Here is a 21,182-nt window from a genome sequence, read left to right as displayed (position 1 = left end):
GTTTAACTGCCTTCATACTCTGCACACTGATGACCACTGGTATTGAGTGCCGCTGCCAGGAGCCAAAGCCTGGTCCCTGGAAGGGCCGTCTTTCCCACCTCAGAAGTGTATTTGCAGATTCTGCCATTAACATTTCACCAAGAAACATCACTGACGTACAGAGATGGAAGTCCTTAAAACAAGGGGCTGCTAGGACAGTATGGACAGGCAATATTTTGAAATCTGCATGAATACATGATAAATCCCTATCTACACTGAAAAGCATCCATCAGTATTAAAGGCTACTGACTTTCCATTGGTACCGAAGGGGTTCCACCACATCACACTGCTGCAGTCACTGGGACTGAATCCATGTGAACACCACCTCATCTAACACGAGGAAGAGACATCAAAACAGAGGAACTACACATGCAGCATGACATGGCTGTTGCTAGTGATACGTGTAGCTGAGCACAGCCAAGGCTGCCGTTTATACGAATTGCTGAACTCGCCCTGCAATATGCTGCCAAAAGCACAGCCCATGCATGGAAAAAACAGTAAGCGTCCATAAAATGGAAATCAAACAGCAGAAGGACAAGTCACTGGGAAAAATGAAGCATCCAGCTCTGGAAGAGGAGGGAAAGAGCAGGCTAGCTAACCACAGGATGCAAGTGTCACATGAAGAAAGAAAGATAAATAAAGATTTTCTAGGAAAACTTTTTTTTGACCACATAGTTGATATATTTGTGGGAAAATAACCATTTTTTTAATAATATCTCCACGAGAAAGCACAATCTGGCTTGTCCTTTACTTCTCCACTTTTTTCATCTATTATATCTAGTTTTCCAAATGATTACTTTTATATTGAAGCAATTCTTGTTTAATTGTTTAAGGAATATGCCTTTCTCTAATAAAGCCTGTTTAACTCTAATTAGCATTCTGAAGCTGCTGCGTCATCTAATAATAGTTTGAACTGAAATGACTCAGTAGTCCTACAAGGCAGAAAGTGTCACTTATCCTAGGGGCCAAAAGCAGGTGTACCATGAGATCCCACTTCCACAGAAAGAAAACATACAGTTCAGGTACATGAACTGTATATCATACTAAAAAGAGCTGGAACCCACCCAAAGCAAAAGCTGAAGTACCTTAAGTCTTGGACCATGTTTAGCAACATCCTTCCACCAGGCTGACACGTTTTGGATATGAAGTAGCAAGGGATTTGCCTTCAACTTTGGATTTGATTTCTTTCTCCTACTTTGTCAGCACCATGCCTTCACGTGATGTAGGCAAAAGGAAATCTGTACTCTGGATCATTAGGCCAGGGCTGAACAACCCTTTATCCAGCAATGTCAAAACGGAAACATTTGCAGTCACTCCCAAAAGCAGAGCTTTTAACACCTAAAAACCTTGACCTTCCTTGGAAGTGTTCACACGCTTAGCCTCCTTCCTTCAGTGGTAATGGCCGAGGTGTGGTCCAGAAGCTGCATGCTGCTTTGGGGATCGACTTGTCCTTTTGGACACAATGCAACAGGTTACTTTTCCCCAAAGATAATTCCACCTAACACTGCTCTCAAAGCGGTGCAGGCAACCTGTATCTTCTCTTCAGTGTACTCTAAACAAGGAAAGACTTTAGGAACGCATCTTTCACAGAAACTACCACCTGGTACTACAGAAAAATGTATGTGCTAGGACAGAACGATTATGTGTTGTAAACTAAAGAAAAGCACTGGAAATATGTTGGGTTTTAGCTGGCTTCTCAGCTAATTTCTGTTGTTCTCTCTTCCCCCAGCCTACAGAGCACTAAAAAGATAAACTGACATGTAAACAAAGTTTAATACACACACTGAAGTAATGATAAATTCATTATCCCAGAAACTAACGGGGAATAAGTAGTCAACATTAATGCAGAGTTTTAATCCCCTGTTTTTCAGCTCTTTTCTACCTTGTTATTTTGACAATAAGGATCAGCAGTATTGCCTGCCTGATTTCAAGCTTTATTTCAGGCTGCCATGGGTATGAATCATCTGATCTCTGGCTTTGGTTTACAGGCTCAGTACGGGAACTCCCCCAGGCACGGTCAGCAGGAGTCCAGCTGCTCCCAAATCCTGGCTACCACAGCTCACTGAGGTGGGCATGGTGATTGCTATCGCCTGCCAAGCTCGAATTTTATAGCATTCCCATTAAGTATTGTTTCAATGTGTCTTTGGAGCTCTTCTTTGCCCTAACACATGAAGGTTCTGCTGTAAGTCAAAAAGTACACCTGTAGAATTCAAGCAAACTCATGAAAAAACAGCAATTCTTACCATCCAGATTCACTAACCAAGCTCTCCAAAATTCTGTTTCACAATATCCTTTTAACACGGCTTCCACCAGAAACTCTATCACCTCAATATATATTAAGGTTTGAGCTGGGCAATGATGGTGTTTCCTTGGGATCTTACAGTCCATTGGCATCAGAGTCCTCCTCATCACCTCATTTCATCAGCTATGGAAGGGAAAGAAAGCTCTGCCTTGGCCTCAGAACTGGCCACAGACAGCTGACATAATCAAACCTCGTGCTTCATTGCTGCAGCCAGTCCACTTGGGAAATCACGAAGGGATTCCTTCCAACATGAAGAGTCATCTTAAGCACTTAGCTGGCAAACATTCTTCATATGCAAACATGAGAGGGTCACCGAAACAGATGATCAGATATGTAAGAACACTTCCAGCCAAAGTTAATTTTTCTTCCACCGTACTCTGAAATACCAGAGGTCACAAAGACCCTCTGTGCACTTTCACTGAACCAATTCAATGCTCCCCGGAGAACTTTGAGTGTCAGCACCTGAATTTCCCTTTGTCTCTCCCTATGACAGCCACACACAGTTAGGGAAAGCCACCTCTCAACGTGTGCATCTCCATGGCCCAGCAGCACAAAGATCCTTCCTCCAGTCCCTGGCAAAACCTGTGCGAGCTTAAGAATATTTTTCAGGAACTTTCATGGTTTCACCTAATCAGTCACTGAGCAAGAACAGACTGTTTAACAACGGGATATATTCCTGCAAAGACCCTTCTTTAACTGCCTAAATCATTTTCTGTATTTCGTGAAACCATGACAAGGTCTCATTTTCTTCTCCAAGAAGAAACTGTATGGAGGGTTGTAGGGCTTTTTCCCCCGAATATTCATTAAGTACATTTTCTAGGCATAGTTTCAGTTCCTCTCTGCAGAGAAAGTAAGCAGCACCTAATAAATGTTTCATTCAATAATTCAGACACTTTATCTAACATATCATAATGCAAACAACTTTTTACTGGCTCTCATACACAAGATAAAAGAATTCTAACAATGTATGAAAAAAGCTAATCTCTCTGCATAAACTCTACAGATGGAATCACTGCAGCGGTCTAAGGCATGGTTAGTGAATATTTACTGGGATCTGTGACATGGAACTAAACCAAGCCAAACAAAAATCCCTCAGTTATTTGGCCGCAATTTATCCTGGCCAGTTAGCACTAGATACAAATCCCAAAAAGGCAAAAGAGGCAAAGAAAAAATAATTCGTAACTTTACTTGTATGCTGGCTCACTGTTTGAAATTAAAATTTTAGAACTTGGCTTCCACAATTACCCTTTGCAAGATACCCCTAATTCCTTTATAGTTTGCTTCTTCATCTTTTACAGAAAGAATATTAATTACCCCAGGAAAAAAAATGAAGTTTTGTTGGCATCCCCTAGAACCCCCTTATCTCTTCATCAACTGTCCTTTTCAATCAGGATATCTGGGCCTTCTCCCTACCCACAGCTGAGCAAGTTAAGTCCAGATGTGAAGTCGTATTACAAACCAGCTGAATGAATAGGAAAAAAAAAATACACCCTATAAGTTATTACTCAGAAATAAAGCACTAAATATGATCAAAATGACAAAGTTAACCTCTCAGTTCCATGACAGTGAATGACACTTCATCTAACAAATCATAAACATCCAGCAAAAAATTTACAGCATTACTTCTAAAAAAGAAAATGTAATTACATCTTAAATTTTGTTTTCTTTGTAGATAATAAAAACAGTAATAGGTTTAATTAATCTATTTCTTTTCATTTTTTCCCCAACTCTCAAACATGTTTGGCTTGAAGAAAAACACATAATTAGGAGGGACATGTGACACTGTAACTGCATTTCTGCATTGGAAATATTCTTGTTCCTCTTTGTTACACAGCTTGTCTGAACTGTCACACGAAATAATTGATCCTTACCTTAACCAGTGCATTTTCCTTTATTTACTGAGAGCAACGTGATCTTTAGAAACAAATAAATTGTTCTATTACAAATGGGATGTCAGACACCAGCAAGCTATTGCTGGCTTCAAAAACAAGGGACCATTCATAACTACAATTCATATTCTGTTCTCATTCTCCTGAAATCTTGGCTCCCCTTTTACCATCATTTGTAACTGTCTGCATGCTGAAAATAGATATCTAACAAACAATGCCATTTAGCCTAAGACCAACTCCCTTTATAGCTGCTGTTTAATTTAAACAATGTTCTTACTTCAATCCCCCAATCATGCTAAGTAACATCTTTTTGTCCTACTCTCGTCTGAAATACAAGCACATTTTCCCCACTGTTCTTTGCTTCCATAAACTAAACCGTAAAATAGACAAGTGATTTTCTTGACAAAAGCCCCAGTTTAACTGCCTCTGATTTCTGTGTCAGTCACAAAATCAGCTTGTTAAAACAGCTAAATCCTAAATAAACTGTGAAATCCTTCACTAAACAGGACAAAAGTTAATTGAATTATCTAAATTATTTTATATATAAATATATAAATACATATTTCACAGAATAAAAGTTCTTCTAGCAAAGAAATACAGTTATCTCTACAGTACAACATTGCAGCTACTCAGCTGCTCCTTAATCCTTATTCAAGGGTTCTTCTAATTTTTTTTTTTCCTTGGAATATGCAGTCACCTCAATGGGAACTTCCATGAAAGTACAGTTATTTCTACTTCTGTCTTACTGGAGAGTGCACTGAGATTCAAGGCAGACTTCCTTGTCAGGGACAGAGGAATGACGACTATTTCAGTGTTCCAGCACTGGCAGGAAGACAAACAAACAAAAAAAAAAAAAGCAGGAAGACACAATCACAGCACTTGATCACATACAGGATATCCAGATTTAAGCCCTTGGCCTCCTCACTTTATATCTTGCCGTAATGGGAATAAAGAAATATCCCACTTGCAGCCCTAGAGAGCTGATCGTTTACATATAAAGTTGTATAAAATCTCCTAGACACCAGTTGTGAAAGCATATCTTTTTTTCAGCTTAAAAAACACATGGAAATGTCTCTATTTCAACCCACTGAAGAACATTTCAATCCGCAATCTTTGGCAGAACAGAACAAAATTTCTCACCTGGCTTTACTCAAAGCATTGGAGACAGTGGTGTAAGTCAGTAAAAGCGGTAAGAGAACACACACCCAGCTTTAACAGCACCTCATGTTTCCCAAATGAAGTAGAGTTACAGACGATTGTCTCTCAGGTAAAAAGTGTTTGTCATTAACATGGAGACTACGCAACTGAGTTTTGCACATGAAAATTTGCACATGAAAAATAAGGAGGTGATTCATGACCGCCAACACGACTTCACCAGGGGCCATGTTCTGCCTGACAAATCTGGTGGCCTTCCACAATGGGCTTACAGCATTGGTGGATAGCAGAAGAGCAACTGACATCAACTACCGGGACTTGTGCAAAGCATTTGACACTGTCCCCCATATCTTCGTCTCTACATTACAGAGACATGGATTCGATGGGTGGACCACTTGGTGCATAAGGAATTGGCTGGATGGTTGCACCCAAAGAGTTGCAGTCAATGGCTCAATGTCCAGCGGGAGATCAGTAACAAGTTGTGTTGCTCAGGGGGTCAGTATTGGGATCGGCGCAGTTTAACATCTCAGAGTGGGATGAGTGCACCCTCAGCAAGTTTGCCAATAACACCAAGCTGTGTGATGTGGTTGACACGCTGGAGGGAAGGGATGCCATCCAGAGGGACCTGGGCAGGCCTGACAGGTGGGCCTGTGCGAACCTCATGTTCAATAAGGCCAAGTACAAGGTCCTGCATCTGAGCCTGGGCAATCCCAAGCACAAATACAGGCTGGGTGGAGAATGGATTGAGAGCGGCCCTGAAAAGGATCTGGGGGTGTTGGTTGACAAGCAGCTCAACATGAGCCGGCAATGTGTGCTTGCTACCCGAAGAGCCAAATGTATCCTGCGCTGTATCAAAAGCAGTGTGGCCAGCAGGGCAAGGGAGGTGATTCTCCCCCTCTGCTCTTCTCTCCTCTCGTGAGACCCCATCTGGAGTGTTGCATTCAGCTCTGGGGCCCCCACCACAAGAAGGACGTGGATGTTTTAGAATGAGTCCAGAGAATGGTCACAAAAATGTGCAAAGGGCTGGAGCACCTCTCTTACAAAGACAGGCTGAGGGAGTTGGGGTTGTTCAGCCTGGAGAAAAGAAGACTCCAGGGAGACCTTGTAGCGGCCTTCCAGTACCTACAGAGGGCCTACAGGAAAGCTGGGGATGGACTCTTTGTCGAGGAGTGCAGCGATAGGACACACAGTAATGTCTTTAAACTAAAAGAGGGTAGATTTAGATTAGATAGAAGGGAGAAATTCTTCATTCTTCAGAGGGTGGTGAGGCACTGGCACAGACTGCCCAGAGAAGCTGTGGACGCCCCATCCCTAGAGGTGTTCAAGGCCAGGCTGGATGGGGCTTTGAGCAACCTGGTCTGGTGGGAGGTGTCCCTGCCCATGGCGGGGGGGCGGGGGGGGTGGAATTGGGTGGTCTTTAAGGTCCCTTCCAACCCAAGACATTCTATGATTCTAAGAAATTCTCTCTCGTGATGTCCTTGTATTGAATACTGAAATTCTACTACTTCATTCTAACATAAATATTTTTAATCTCCTATAAATACGAAGCAAAATATACCATCTGCTCCTGACTCCAGAACTGTACTGCAATGGAGCCATGTTCCAACCCTCATCACTATACATAAACCTACCTTGAAAGACTCAATTAATTACAGAACAGAGCACAGGTCTTAAAACTGTTGCAAAAGGCAACTTAGTTTAGGATGACTGGGATGAATTATTGATAAGCATACTCAGGAAATACACCCAGTGCTTTCTAATAGTTTTCACAGAGAAATCACACGAGACCATGTCACGTGAATGTGAAGAATATGGGAACAAAGAAGAAGGGACACATGCAGAGAACAAAGTGCAAAACCAGGAGCCTGTCAGTCACAGAGTACCTACCCTGCCCCACTTCCCTTAGGCAAGAAGCTTCTCAGGTGTCCATCCCCTGGGGCTAACAGAGATGCCTTCCCTTGTGAAACAGGCCTGACAGACCCAAACACTTAAAGGATAAGGCTTTCACTTTGCAAGATCCCAAGATGTTTTTCAAGTAAAGAAATAAACAGACAGAGACCTTATCTCCTCCCAAAATAATAGCATAAGCACAGACCGCCATAAGCGAACACCACTCTAGCATTCAATATCCAACCTCAAGTCACTGCTCAGCATGAAGATGACTTCTCATCAGGAGAAACACTACATGGTTCCCGATTCTGAGAATTACAAGCTCTTTAATTCCTAGCTGCAGACTCTGCAGCCCACAGCATATCCTTGTTGTAGGGACAGGTTTGGTTAACTGCACACCAATACAGCAATCAATTAAAAACATACTTGTAACTTACAGCCATGATAAAATTTGTTTTGGTTCAGATTTTAAAGAAGAAAAATATTTCTGTTTTATTTCACAAAATAGCCAGGGAAATTCCTATGCGTATAGGCATTGAAGAAGTGAACACAAGCTAGTACTATCATCTCAAGTGTCAATTTTGAAGCAGCTTCCAGGTTATTCTCTTAGCCAAGGAAGCCTTTGCATCTGCTCCCCTACAACTGCTCCCTGGCTACTAACACATACATTCATTCAGAATATGTACAGAGAAAAATAGCAGGGAATTTTTAATCACAGCTAGAATTACTTTTTAAAAACATTCTGGAGGAAGGAACATAAGGATTTTTTTTTTCCTAAAGTTCTTCAGTACTTGAATTTGCTCTGGGGTAAAGGAATTAACTAGCACAAACTTGTCACTGCCTAATTGACCATGCGTGAATGGAATGTCCAAACAGCTATAAGCAGCTATGTTGCATAAGCATAATAAATGAAATAAATAAAGGTTAAATTCCCTTTTTTTGTGGTCATATTTTCCTATCATACGTAGGTTTTTCCTTTCAAGAAATGGCAGAAGAAGCTCTATTATTGACCTTTACTGCACCTGAACTCATATTTCTCAAACGAGGTAGAGATTCAGATGATTATTGCTAAAGAAAAGACATTATTTAACATGAATTTAATTGCGTAGCTTTCACACACATTCTTACAACATCCCTATTGCGAAGATGAAGGTTTATCATTATCTTACCCCTTTTTATCCATAAGGATTGATACAAATAAGTTTGTGGAAGTTACTTGCCCCAAAACACAGGAAACCTATTAGATAAGAAAGAAAATGAGATTTATAGTATAGGGTATACACTATAAGTAGAAAAGAATCCACACCACTTTCAACTTCTGAAAAGATAGCAAACTATTCGATCTGTCGCCACAGTTCAGGACTTTAGTTATGCAACAGCTAAAAAGATAAAGCTAAAAGATGTTGCAGAGTGTCTTGGACATAGCACACCATGGGAACCTCATCCTCACTACGAACCACAATATCCCACCCATCTGCCCACATTCTGCTCAGCACCTCTGAGCAGACCCCATGGGTGGGCAGTGTATATGCACACCAAGAAAAAAACCTCAACCATTATAAACCAGTTCTATACCTCTTATTCTTTAGATCCAGGTATGTGAATTTGCAGTTGTACTTGGCCCTAAAATTCTCACCTGCTTCCCACCTGCAAAATGGGTTATAAGAATTACCTAAAAAGTGAATTAAAATGTATTTTAGTGCAATTAAAATTTGCATTCACTGATACACCCTTTATAAATATGCTTTTTAAAAAGAATTTGCATTGGTAAAGTTAAAAAAATATTCTAATTCTGATAATTTTGGACAAAGCTTTTTCAAATGACAGGGAAAGCATCCACTGATACAAGATCAGGCAGAACAGTACCTTGAGCAGAATCTCAATTTATGTTAATAAGCCTAATGCCAGCATATTAAGGAGAAACATGTCTGAAAATAAGCACACGATATACATAGTTCTACATGTCATGAAGAGCTTTGCAGCTGAATTCTGGAATCATACTGAACTATGTAGCCCTGAATTTTTGTCAGAGTGCCCCACGTACTGACAATCTGTACGAAGTTAGGGCTGTTGCCACAATTATTAGATGTCTTCGAACAATGGCAGCTCCTGCTCGAGTGGAAATATTGATTCCTTACAGATGACTCCTTCTCCACAGCACTACATTTCTTTGGAGACAGATTATCTGATAAAAGACAATTTCACAGTAATTGTCACTAAACAAAACAGAGTTAAATTCAGAGTCCTGATCACAATGGATTAGTACAAGCACAGGAAAAGCATTTTGCCAGCAATAACCTCAGTGGTATCTTGGAGCATAAATAAAACTATCAACAACTTTGTTCAAAAAGCTAACCCATTAAAAGCTGATTTCACAATTCTCTGCTTCTCTCACATTCCCAGTTTCCTAGGTAGTATCTAGTAACAGACCTCTGCCTGTGGCAGCGTCCAAGCTAGTGGGAAAGCAATTTTGTACCTAGGATGTTTATTCCAAAATTCCTGAAGAGTTATGACTGAGGAGAACCAAGATAAACCCTCTTTCATACTTAAAAAGGTTCATACAGCTATGGTATGAGTTAGTCTGTGAATAAACAATAATACGCTTATTGGACATTTTATTTAAAGTGACCTATACGTGTATTATTAATATACATGTGCTAGCATATACTTTATAATATACATTACCATATGAATTTATATACATGTTATTGCTCATTGAACATGCAAGTCCAATGTCAATATGACAGACAGAGCAGAAATTCATGGGAAGACTACAGAAAGTCACTATCTATACAAACTGTATTAGCAACTTTACCAAAATAAGAACAGCTGTACTGGGTTCAGCCACAGGTCTACATAATCCATGTCTCCATGAATTAATGCTTTGGGAAGAGCAAGGTGAAGACAAGCATATATAATACTTCTCCTAAGAAGGCTCCCAGCACCCAACTATTAAAAGCCAAATCCTTTCAAGACTTAAAATACATTAATACCAAACGACATTCAAAGGTGTGTTTACAGGAAATCAAACAAGGGGAAAAACAGCTATAGGCAATATTCTCTTAGAGCAAGCAAAAACGGATATGACAATGATACAGTGTTTTGTAAATCCAGCCTTTGTGCCCTCTGAAACCTGGGCTGAACTAGCAACCATATGGCTGCCAGCACACAGCAGCCAAGTAGCACCAAGGGCTAACTTTACAGAAACAGCTCCACAGCCCAGCATACACAATAATATTTCCTAAGTTCATGTGCTCTGACCACAGAGAGGTTTAGCCACGCACGCTTCCCCTCTGCTTCCCATGGGGACACGTGTTGGCTGAGCACAGAACTGAAGATCTGGGGCTAGAGAACTGCAGCATCCGAAGGTCCTTCGTCCACAGCCCTCAGCAGACATCGTCCTGATTAAGCAGGCCCTGTGGAAGCAGCACATGCCCTAACAGAGAACAGTTCACCCCCCTCCATCCTTCCAATTCAGACTCCAAATCTGTCCAGGCATTTAAGACACTGACCCAAATATCCTGTCCATGCTGCAGTCTTTGCTTGTTTGTTCTCTACAGGGCAGCACGTGCTGGAGGGCTCATAGCCAACGAAGAACAAGGTGAAGGTGTGATGATATGGTCCAGCCTAAGCTGCCTTAGAAAATGTTTATTTACAGATTTGAACTGTAAAGACCAATTCTGTCCCTGTTTCTTCCTCTTACAACACCAGTGCGCAACCTCCAAGAATAAATCAGGGTAGATGGCAGGCGCATACGTTTCACTGGGGGCACAGTTAAGTACCTGCAGGAGTAAGCCCCAGGGTGATACAGGGGGAAGGAGCACTGTGGAGGTAAAAATACTTTTTAAAATATAACCACATTGTTACTAGGAAAGTACTTCCACAATAAAAATTGTTTCCGTTACCTTCTGGAGGTGGGGGAGGGAATTCTTCTGTGTCCATCCTAGTGTATCCACTGCCCCTTCAGCAGACTGAAAAACCCTGCAAAAATAAACGGAGAATGTTTTTTAGATGAACATGATTTTCCGATACACAGACACTCCTTTTCAATTTGGCCAAGCTCAAACCTATTAGCTAATTCCATTATGGAAGAGAGGAAATGTGCTTGGCCTCTTGCTTCAGAAAATATCTAGTCCAAATTTTTATGTACATAGTCCTCAGTATTGGAGACAGTTCATGTAATGATCTCAGTGAGCCAGCTGAATAAAGATGAAGTTTTCAAACTGTTTAATATTCTGCAGGTCCCACTGTGACAATTGCAAACAGATTATTAAAACATGTTATTTCAGCGTCTGTTTGTGGCACATATTCTGCTTCAAAATCTTAATGGGAGAGAGGGAATTCTAGGAAGCTCAGAAGTTTTGATGATCCCTTTCTCCATTTGGGAATCAGAAATCCTAAGTTCTACCTTAGGAGAGGAGAGGAGAGGACTATCTTAAAAAGCTCTTTTTGAGCCACTTCATTTCAACCTCGCCACTGATGAGCAAAATAGCTCAAAGCCCTTAGAAAGCCTCTACAGCCAAGGTATGAAAAGGGTAAGTTGAAGGAGATGGCGAAATTCAGGAACAGCAGAGAAACAATCAGCTAAATAAATCAGGATGCGGAGGTCAACTCATTTGCCACCTGCAGAAAAGTTGACAGTGGATGAAAGGAAGTGCCTCAAAATAGGATCCAACCTTAGAAGGTAGTCGAGTCCAGGACAAGAACAAGTAACTTCAGAGCCAGGGATCAGAAAGGATTCATACACACACACACATCTGTCTGTAACACACAAAATGCTCCACGACACGCCTTCGCTATACAGCGTCCCCTCTAAAGCCTCTCTCCTTATCAGTTGTATCTGTAGAGCTCAAAGGCGTGCTCCTACTTACAAATGTCTGGAATGCATTTTGCCACACCAAAACTGACAGGCAAAATAAGGGAAAAAATAGTTTGAAGAGAAAGCTTTTTTTCTTTATTCTTCCATTTTCTTTATTCTTTTGAAGTTGAATCATCACCGGAACATAGGTTTTCAAATCTGAAATGTGCAATAAATGGTAAACCTCTGGAAGTTTGTCTCAACTCCTCTGCCAAATGCATGTTTAGAAGGAGAGCTAAAAGGCCCTCCATTTTTATTTTTTTTATATATATTTAAACAGGTTGTTAGTTTTCAAACACGCAGAACTTACTTCAGCAACGATTTTGAAAATAATCGTCTTCCTCACAAGCAAATCCTAAGAATTGGCATACAGAACTGAGCTATGGAAGTTTTCAATTTGCCTTCTGTTTTGATCCAGCTCAGCGACATGCTTCACATTACCCAAGAACTGTGTAGAGGAAGGGCACAGACCCAGTGTCCGAGTCCTAACCGCTGACCTGCTTTCTCTCATACGAACACTGCAGTTATTCACAAGAAGAAAGATACACTTTCTCTGCCTTACGGGTTGGCTTATATGTTGCATTAATTCATCTCCATGTTCCACAGATTTTTATCTACTTTTTAGATAGAGAAAAACGTTCTAGCAGCAAAGGGAGCTTGTGCATTGTGAATTCCAGTAATACCCTCCATAAAAGTAAAATAATTGCCATTTCATGTGCCAGATATAGCCATGCCAGCATTCATGGCACACCTTCCAACACCACCATACGCAAAACTTTTCCACTCTTCTGCTGAGAGACAGAGGAGCTAACTCAAATCAAAGGGATTTAGATCAAGATTAAGCCAGGCAATTTAACTTGGCTAGGAGTACACAACCTGTTTGGCATTTGTAAGCTCCAGTATTTTTTCCCCATTGATTCCAGTGACCATTACCACCAACAGAAGTTTCAAACTGTGTAGATACTTATTTAAGGACAATCACAGAAATCAAAGAACGAATTAAATTGGAAGGGACCGCTGAATGCTCTCTCATACACTCAAGACAGGTCTAACTTCAAAATTAGATCAGGTTGCTTTCTTGTTCAGGCAAGTTTTGAAAGCCCCCAAAGGTGGAGATTTCACCACCTGCTCCTGTGCTCCACCAGACACATCAGCAAGAACTTCTCCACCACATCCAGCTGGAATTACCCTTGCAGCAGCTTGTGGCCATCAGCTCTCACCCCCCCGCTGTGCACCTCTGAATGAAATCCGGCTGCATCTTCTTCACAACAACCCCTTCTTTTGGGAGCAGATTCTATCTGCCTTACGAGGATTCTACCCTTTCCTCTTACAGCTAAACAAACTCTGTTCCTGCAGCCTCTCCTGACCTGGCCCAATGCTCCAACCAGGGCAGCAGCCCTGACTGGACTAGCTCCAGTTTGCCAGTCCCTTACTCATACTGGGTGACCCAAACCAAACATTTCAGAGCAAGGTCATAAGCATTGAGTAGATGTTACGTCAGTTTAACATAAAATCATTCAAGAAACTGAACTATGTGTTTTTAAACCACAGAATACCAAAAATTTGTTCCAAAGGTATTTTTTTAATTGCAGATAGAAAAAATAGCATAACAAACATGGAACACATGAGCTATTATATTTGTGCTTATCACATTACAAAATTATGTACCTGAATAGCTGAACAATTGGCCTGAAATATTGGGTATGACAAAGTACCAAAATACAGAGCTTTTGGTTTTTTTTTCATTTAAAATCGATTTCTCAGGCACAGTATTACCACTAATTACTCAATTACTCAAACCGCTTCCTTCCAGGCTTCACCGAAATCACAGAAAACACAGGGATAGAAAGAATCTCTTGAAGTTACCTAGCCCAAAAGTTAAGATTTCCCACTGGCTTCCAGCTGCCCAAACAGTTCACCTGACTCAGTGCCCATCACCTTTTTTCCTTCAGGTGCAGGTTAAGAGGTAGCAGTGGGTGCTGTGGACCATGGTGGTGCTCTACTGACTGCCTCCTTGTCATCTCTTTCTGCGCATTTCCCCTGTGTGCCCCAACATACAACAGATACAGGGTACAAGGTCAAGGCACATCCTTTCACAAAGGCAGGAGACCCTTCCTGGCCAAAAAACTCTCTGCTTTCTCGTATTCTCACCTGGTCCTCTCCTCTCAAACCGTTATGCGTGATAGGTAATGTTCATATTTACAGAATGAAAGAGGGAAGGGAGTTTTCTAACTTCGTAAGTTCCCAGTTTAATTCTCCACTTGGAATGGTTCAAGCAGATCTACACAAAGAAAATATTCTGAACCTAAGAGCAGCCTAACTACTGCTATTAACAAAATTTGTAGCAGTGCTGCATGCTCTTTTTCCAGAAGTTTTGCTAGTAACTTTGTAAATTTGACTATCTTTACAAATCAATAGCCATGTTAAATGCAAGTATTTTGGAAGAAAAAGAATCACATGCCTTAATACACCGCAATACACTTCAAAATTTAGATATCATGATGTACTTGGTAAATTGATACTTAAGAAAATATAAATATATTTAAAGTACCACATTAAAATCAGATTTTTTGGGGTGATGTTTCTCATGGAGCGAAGTCACATGCAGTGAAAGCAGTCAGATCTAGAATGGAACTCAAACCAGAAACGTATGAAAACAAAATTGTCCGAGTGTGTCTCCAAGGCCAGCTCTCAATGCTTATTTCAAATTTCCCACCAGGAGTGCTCGCCTGTGACCACAAAAGCCGCTATGGAAGGAGATGGGAGCCTGCAATGTCCCACAACAGCCCTTACAATCTCAGGAGCAGCAAGACCTCTATAACACAGACCAGCGGCCTGACATCCATAAACTGAAGTTCTGATTCCACTGCCAACAGCAATTTTAGCAAAGAAAACAAAGGCACCTTTGTACTTGTCCAGAGGCTACAGAAGAAAGTTGTATTCCTCTCTGACTCAGTTTCCCCTCCTGTGACATTGCTGGGATTATCTCAGCTGAGGCTGTGCATCAATAATTTCCTCTAACTGTGGGATAAACAATTGACCACCAGTTTTCAGCTATCAGCATACAAGTAATGATCGACTTGTATTATTATCACTAAGAAAATTATATTTTCTTTAAGGAATGTGCATTATATCTTCAGCGACATCAAGATTCTTTATTCTTAATGGTACAGAAAGAATGAGCCAGTGAGCATTAATAAAAGCCAGAAAAGATGAAGCTAGGAGATTGATTTCACAGGTTGACTGACTGTGATTCATAGAGTGCTTAGTGTAGGCAAGCAGCAAAGTAACTTCTCTGGGGAAGTGTGCAAGCCTAAAAATTGAATTAAAACAAAACAACCAAACTGTGAAGATAAAGCCTGTGAATGTCCAAAATACTTTTGTGCCCTTGCCACCTACTCAATACAGCTGTGTAACGCCCAATTGAGTTTCAACCTATTCAACCTCTAACTACAGAACTCCCACTCAGTAAATCTTCCTGAAATTTGATGGATAGCCTCTTTTGGGGGTGCAGAGAAGCAAGAAGAGAAAATAATCCAGGAGGAGGAAGGTAAATTTCTTCTGTGTGTACATATTTATTTATTTATAGGAAGCCTAATGTCTGGCTCAGCTAAAGCCAGGTGAAATTTTCTTACCAGCTACAAGCAAACAAGATCAGATCCACAGATCCGACATTTTTCAGAGCGCTTACGGAATCCACTTGCCTGAAAGCCACCTCATTTCTTCTTCCACCACCCTTTCTCACACCAAGCAACATCCTGCTCAAACCTAGAGAAAACACAGCAGCAAGCACTGAACAAGAAGCAATCTACAGGGACACTCGAAGAACATGGCTGAAGATTGGCATTCTCTTCCCCCCTTTGTTAGGCAACATTTCTTCATCTAGAGTTCCTGCCCAGTACATCATCTGAAGGCAAAAAGCAGAAGACAACAAGGATTCCACTTGCAGGTTTGTCTGAGGACTCCTACCCATGACGCAAGCAGAGAACACTACAGACATGTCAATATTTGCACTCTTATTTCACTCTAAGGATAGATTAGTACAAGGCAAACCAGAATCACTGGTTCATTCAGGTTGGCAGGTACCTCAGATGGTCAGGTCATCCAACCTGCTGCTCAAAGCCAGGTCAGTTGTCAGGTGAGACCAGGCTGCTTCATCTATCGGGATCCTGAAAACCTCCAAAGACAGATACAGCACAACCTCACCAGGCAACCTGTTCCCCTGCTTGGTTGTCCTCCTAGAGAAAAATACTGCTCTCATACCTAGTTTGAACTACCCCCGTTTCAGTTTATGATCATTTCCTATTCTCCTGTCTTGATAACCTACCGGCGGGTGGGTGCAGGCTGCCGTGAGGCCCCAACAAAGTCTCTCTTCTCCAGGCTGAACACGCGCAGCTCCCTCAGCCTCTCCTGACAGGGCAGCGCTACGGCCGGCAGCCATCATGGTGGCCTGGTGCCCAGTTCCCTCCCATTTATCCACATCTTCTTGTAGTGGGCAGGGTGAGGTGGGGACTCAATACTGGACACAATATTCTAGGTTTGGTCTGAGAACTGCTGAGTGAAAGGGAATCCTTCCCCCTTCAGGAGCAATTCCTTCCCAGGTGCACAACCTTGCACCTGTCCTTGCTGAATTTCACTCAGCTCCTGTCAGTCCATCCTGCCCACCTGCCCAGGTCCTGTTGATTTCAAGAACATCCACTGCCGCTCCCCTCTTCCCCCAGTCTGGTGTCACCTGCAAACTTCAGAAACAAGGGCTGGTCGCCTTTCAAGTCACACATAATGCTAAACAGACACATCCTACAACAGACGACTGGTGCATTTGTCTTGTAACCAGCCCCCAAAGAGGGTACAACAAAAGCTACCTCTAAACCCAGTCATCCAGTCAGTTTTCACCCTTCTAGTAGTACACCCCCCCCCCCCCAGATCGCAACATTATTCTGTAGAAGGCCTTGCTCAATCCAAAACAAACATTAACACAAACATTAAGAAACATTATTAAGCTCAGTAGCACTATGCTCAGTTTACAGATGGGAAAGCTGAGACCTGCAAATATTTATGGAATGAGTGGGAGTATGGATGAAAAGTAATTGAAACCAGGAAGCGGAATAGGTTCCTGAGCATGCTCTTAGGGAATTTCACTTCTGCTGAATAAGCCTTTGCTTCTGTCTCTTCTGATGGCAACAGCTTGAATGCACACGGGTAAAACAGAGGCATCACCCTGGGTTTTGGATTCCATCCTGGAAGTCAGTTGTACCAAAACAACCACAAGCACCAAAGGAGCTAAAAGTGAATGCTGGTGCCACCTTTCAGTAAGGACTGACTTCTTTGTTCTGTGCCACACGAAACAGAGACTGCTGGTTGTTGTTGCTGGTTCAGGACCATGAACTATGTCACACACACAAGCAAAACGGAAATATATTAATATTAGGAGAATATTTCTTAATTTGCCCTAAATTTGATTAAAATCAAGTAACTAACTTCATCGGGAAAAGTAATCTTGTTTCCAAAATTTCCACTTTCAACCTTCGTTCAAATTATTCTCTCCCAATATTGGAGATCAAGCATGACATTCAGTGGAAACATTCTAATGAAGATTTCTGGTTTTAAGTCAGAGAAGATCCTCACATCCTTCATAACTCTTCAGCTGCGATGTAAATTTATGTATGGTTTACATGTATACATGTTATTATAATAAACATAGAATTATTAGAGACTCTATAAATGTTACTACAAAATATGCATTTACTCTAATAATTCTGATTAGCCTCACATGTAAAATATTTTTGTCACAGGGAAAGTGTCCCCTCCTGAAAACAGATTCTTACTCCAGATCAATCTTAGCTTGCAAAAAGAAGGAGGAAGAGGAGGAGATTGAGGAACATACTGGATAAGACACACAGAAGGCTTTAACACAAAGCCTTAAAATACATAAAATACAAAGTCAAGAGCCATAAACTCAAGGCTCAGTGCTCCTACAAGGGGATTCACATACTGTTGTCTAGTTCTTAATAACTTATGATCCCATTTTACAGATAAGGAAATAATGTTTATTCACCCAAAATTTCTGAGGTGCATACTTGTTATGTATCTTTAATGAGACGATCACGTGAAAAAAACACTGAAATCTTGGAAAACGTTCACATTTTCCCACATTTTTGCCAGCAAACAATATTCATATGATTTTTGCAATCTTTTCTAAAGCATTTCTAAAAAACAGATTAGAGAACAGAAATGAGAGTGAATGTTTGACCTTGAGCTTGGGTCCTAATAGCTTGGATTCATGGTTCAGTCCCAAGTAACAAGTATTGTACAGTACAGTAAGTCACTGAAACAGATTTTCCCCAAGATAATGCCCCTATTCACCACTGCATAAGTAGAACAATTTATTTTGCTCTGGTTAACTGCTTCACCCACACATTTGACATTAAGCTTCAGGCTTTCTGACCGAGCAGCTAACGTGTAGGACATGAATCAATGTTGTCCAGTTATGCATCACTTCCCACAGTCTTGCTGATTCGGGCAATTCAGAATAAAAACATGAATCAAGTTTTTGATCTAAAACCACAAATTTGCAAAAATATTTTTCAGATCTTGTTTAGCATTACTTGTCATCGTTCCCAGTGAAAACAAGTTGTACTTTTACGTGACTCTGGTTTCGAGATCAACTTAAGTATTTTGATGAGAGTAAAAGCCAGATTCCTGATTATAAGAAAATATCCAAGTGATTTAAATCTCGGAAGATGCTCCTAATGCAGCAGTCTCCTTCCACAGATGTGACAGCTCTTGACTTCCAAGATCCTGCTCTCTTCAAACCACATATGCATGCAATGACATTACTCAGAAAGATGGGAAAACAGAAAGAATATTAAATCATAGTTTCATACAGGACCGCAACAAGAAATTTGCTGTCTGCCTAACGTACATCCCTACCTCATCACAAAGAGCCCCTCAGATCATGTTTGCAGTCTCCCTAACTAATTCTCGGGCTTTGGTTCATGAATTCCTGATAATTGCCAGGTTGGTAGGTTTTTGGAGGTATGGCTCTCCTGCACTTTTCTACTCTTTAAACTACTTCTAGAGTCAGAAAAGAATTTCCCAATATTAATTTTCCACTAACAGTGTAGTAACAAGGGGGGCTTAATACAAATAGGAACAAGGGTGAAAAAATATCCATGAGTTCCTATTTTAACAAAAGAAGATCTTGGATAAGACAAAAAAAAAAAATGCCTCACTCCCATTCTGTAGAATACATACAAACTGAAAGACTAATTCATGCCACTATCATTGAAGCCTCATTTACTGCTCCATTAGAACATATAAAACATTCAGAAAGTATGATGCACTCAACAGTTATGTTCCCAGCACTTAACACTGTAACTCCAAGTGAAGTTTCTATAGGGGACAACTGTCACAACATATATTCCACAAGATGCATCCACCCACAGCATGCAAATCCAATTGCGGCTCAAAAAGCCATCAGAAAGCTGAACTTACTAAAAGTAAATTTCAAAAGTGCCTTTAACTTTAGAGGCTGTACGACAACTGTCCCCATGATATCCCTTTCACACTTCTAAACTAAAGCTGCAAAATGGAAAGACATGATTAAAGAAGTCAAAAATGAAACAGGTGTCACTTGACAGATGCAGAAAGAAAACAACTATCCACATATGCAAAGAAAAGTAAATACTACACACTGCTAATTTCTCCCTCACATACAAAACTGAGAGCAGTGCAGTATTAAAAATGCACAAAGAATAAACTGACTGCAGCTCCGCACAGTACACAAACTTTAATGTCAAAGACTGAATCAAAAATATTCCTCTTCCTTCAGATTGCAGAATTTGTTTCCTGGCTTGTTCAGAAATAAACAGAAGTTTATATATTTTCTACAACAGATTCTAAAAATAATTTCTCCTTTATATAGAAGCAATTAAAAGACTTCCTGTTATACGAGTAATGTACTATTCCCAGTTGCATTAAATTCCATTAACATTTATGAAGTTAGAAAATAGTTTTATAGGTTTTAGACAAGCTTGTTGTTATTCCTTCAAATGTTTATAGATTATGCGAGGAACCCTAAACAGCTCAGAATCAAATGAAGAAGTCCTCTGGTGCTGGTATTTCTTCAAAACAGCATTTATTAATGCTGACACTAAATATCTTCAAGCAAAATAAAAAAATAAAAAAAAAAAAAGGAAAGCAAAAGAGAACCATTCCCCATGAAGGAGTAAGTAGTAGCGCGTCCTGGCAAAAAAGAAATAATCAGTACAAGCTTTTACACACATAAAAGAATAACCAGAAAGCAAACAACAACAAAATAGCAATGCTGAAAAGCAGCTTATATAGACAGACATAGATACCATAAATCACAAAAAACATTTTTAAAAAGCTGTGATGTCTGAATTAAAAATTCAACCTACTTAAAACTAAGGCTGCATACCTTATAAAGTTTGGATCCTGGAAATCTTTACTTAAGACATGTCATTGAGCTACTGGGTTTAGGACAATCAGAACCACTTAATATTTGACATATTGACTACGATATTGACTAAATTAAGTATTTAGACTTAGTATTTCAACCTGGCGTAAATCAGCACACTTCCACTGAAGTTAACAGGGTAGCAGAAAAAGACGAGCCAAGATGCTGAAGAACCTAGACCCTTGATTTATTTTTCAAATATAATAAAGATGAGAACTTGAATACTATTTACTTAATACTATGGATTTTTTTAAACTTAGGCTCAAGAAACATTAAAGTCTGTTGCATAGTATTCCACTTGAGGAAAGTATTGCCAGGAAGCTGCTGAAGAGCAAAACCATACCCTGTCTGCAGAGAGGAGCTGTGGATCCTGGTCAGAGAGGGAACAAGATGAGCATCTCTTTACAAGGGAAAGAGCATTTCCTGTACCTTGCTGCACTAACCACTGACCTGCCAAATCCAACAGCACAAGTCTTGCACGTTTGCTCTCAATGTTGCACAGCTGCAACACCAACCCGCTGCACAGCACCACAGCTTTGCTCCGTACCCCACTGCATACAGACTCCCAGA

The 21,182-nt window shown here is 40.6% G+C and overlaps 1 protein-coding gene across 12 annotated transcripts in view; it reads right to left on the bottom strand.

Moving 5' to 3' along the window:
* The window catches only part of ARHGEF10 (Rho guanine nucleotide exchange factor 10), a 121,879-nt gene that overhangs the window by 98,430 nt on the left and 2,267 nt on the right, over positions 1–21,182 (bottom strand). For 11 of the 12 annotated variants that reach the window (XM_035542962.2, XM_035542969.2, XM_035542966.2 and 8 more), the window contains exon 2: positions 11,181–11,256. In XM_035542962.2, coding sequence (XP_035398855.1) covers positions 11,181–11,217 — 37 coding nt within the window. In that variant the 5' untranslated portion in view covers positions 11,218–11,256. Of the gene's footprint in view, positions 1–289; positions 333–11,180; positions 11,257–21,182 lie in introns of those variants that run through there. The other variant, XM_050709723.1, reaches the window with a different exon arrangement.

The sequence above is a fragment of the Cygnus atratus genome, chromosome 3, assembly GCF_013377495.2.
Source record: "Cygnus atratus isolate AKBS03 ecotype Queensland, Australia chromosome 3, CAtr_DNAZoo_HiC_assembly, whole genome shotgun sequence".
NCBI lineage: Eukaryota > Metazoa > Chordata > Aves > Anseriformes > Anatidae > Cygnus > Cygnus atratus.
The sequence above is the reverse complement of the archived record's forward strand: the minus strand, read 5'-3'. Positions and strand labels throughout refer to the sequence as shown.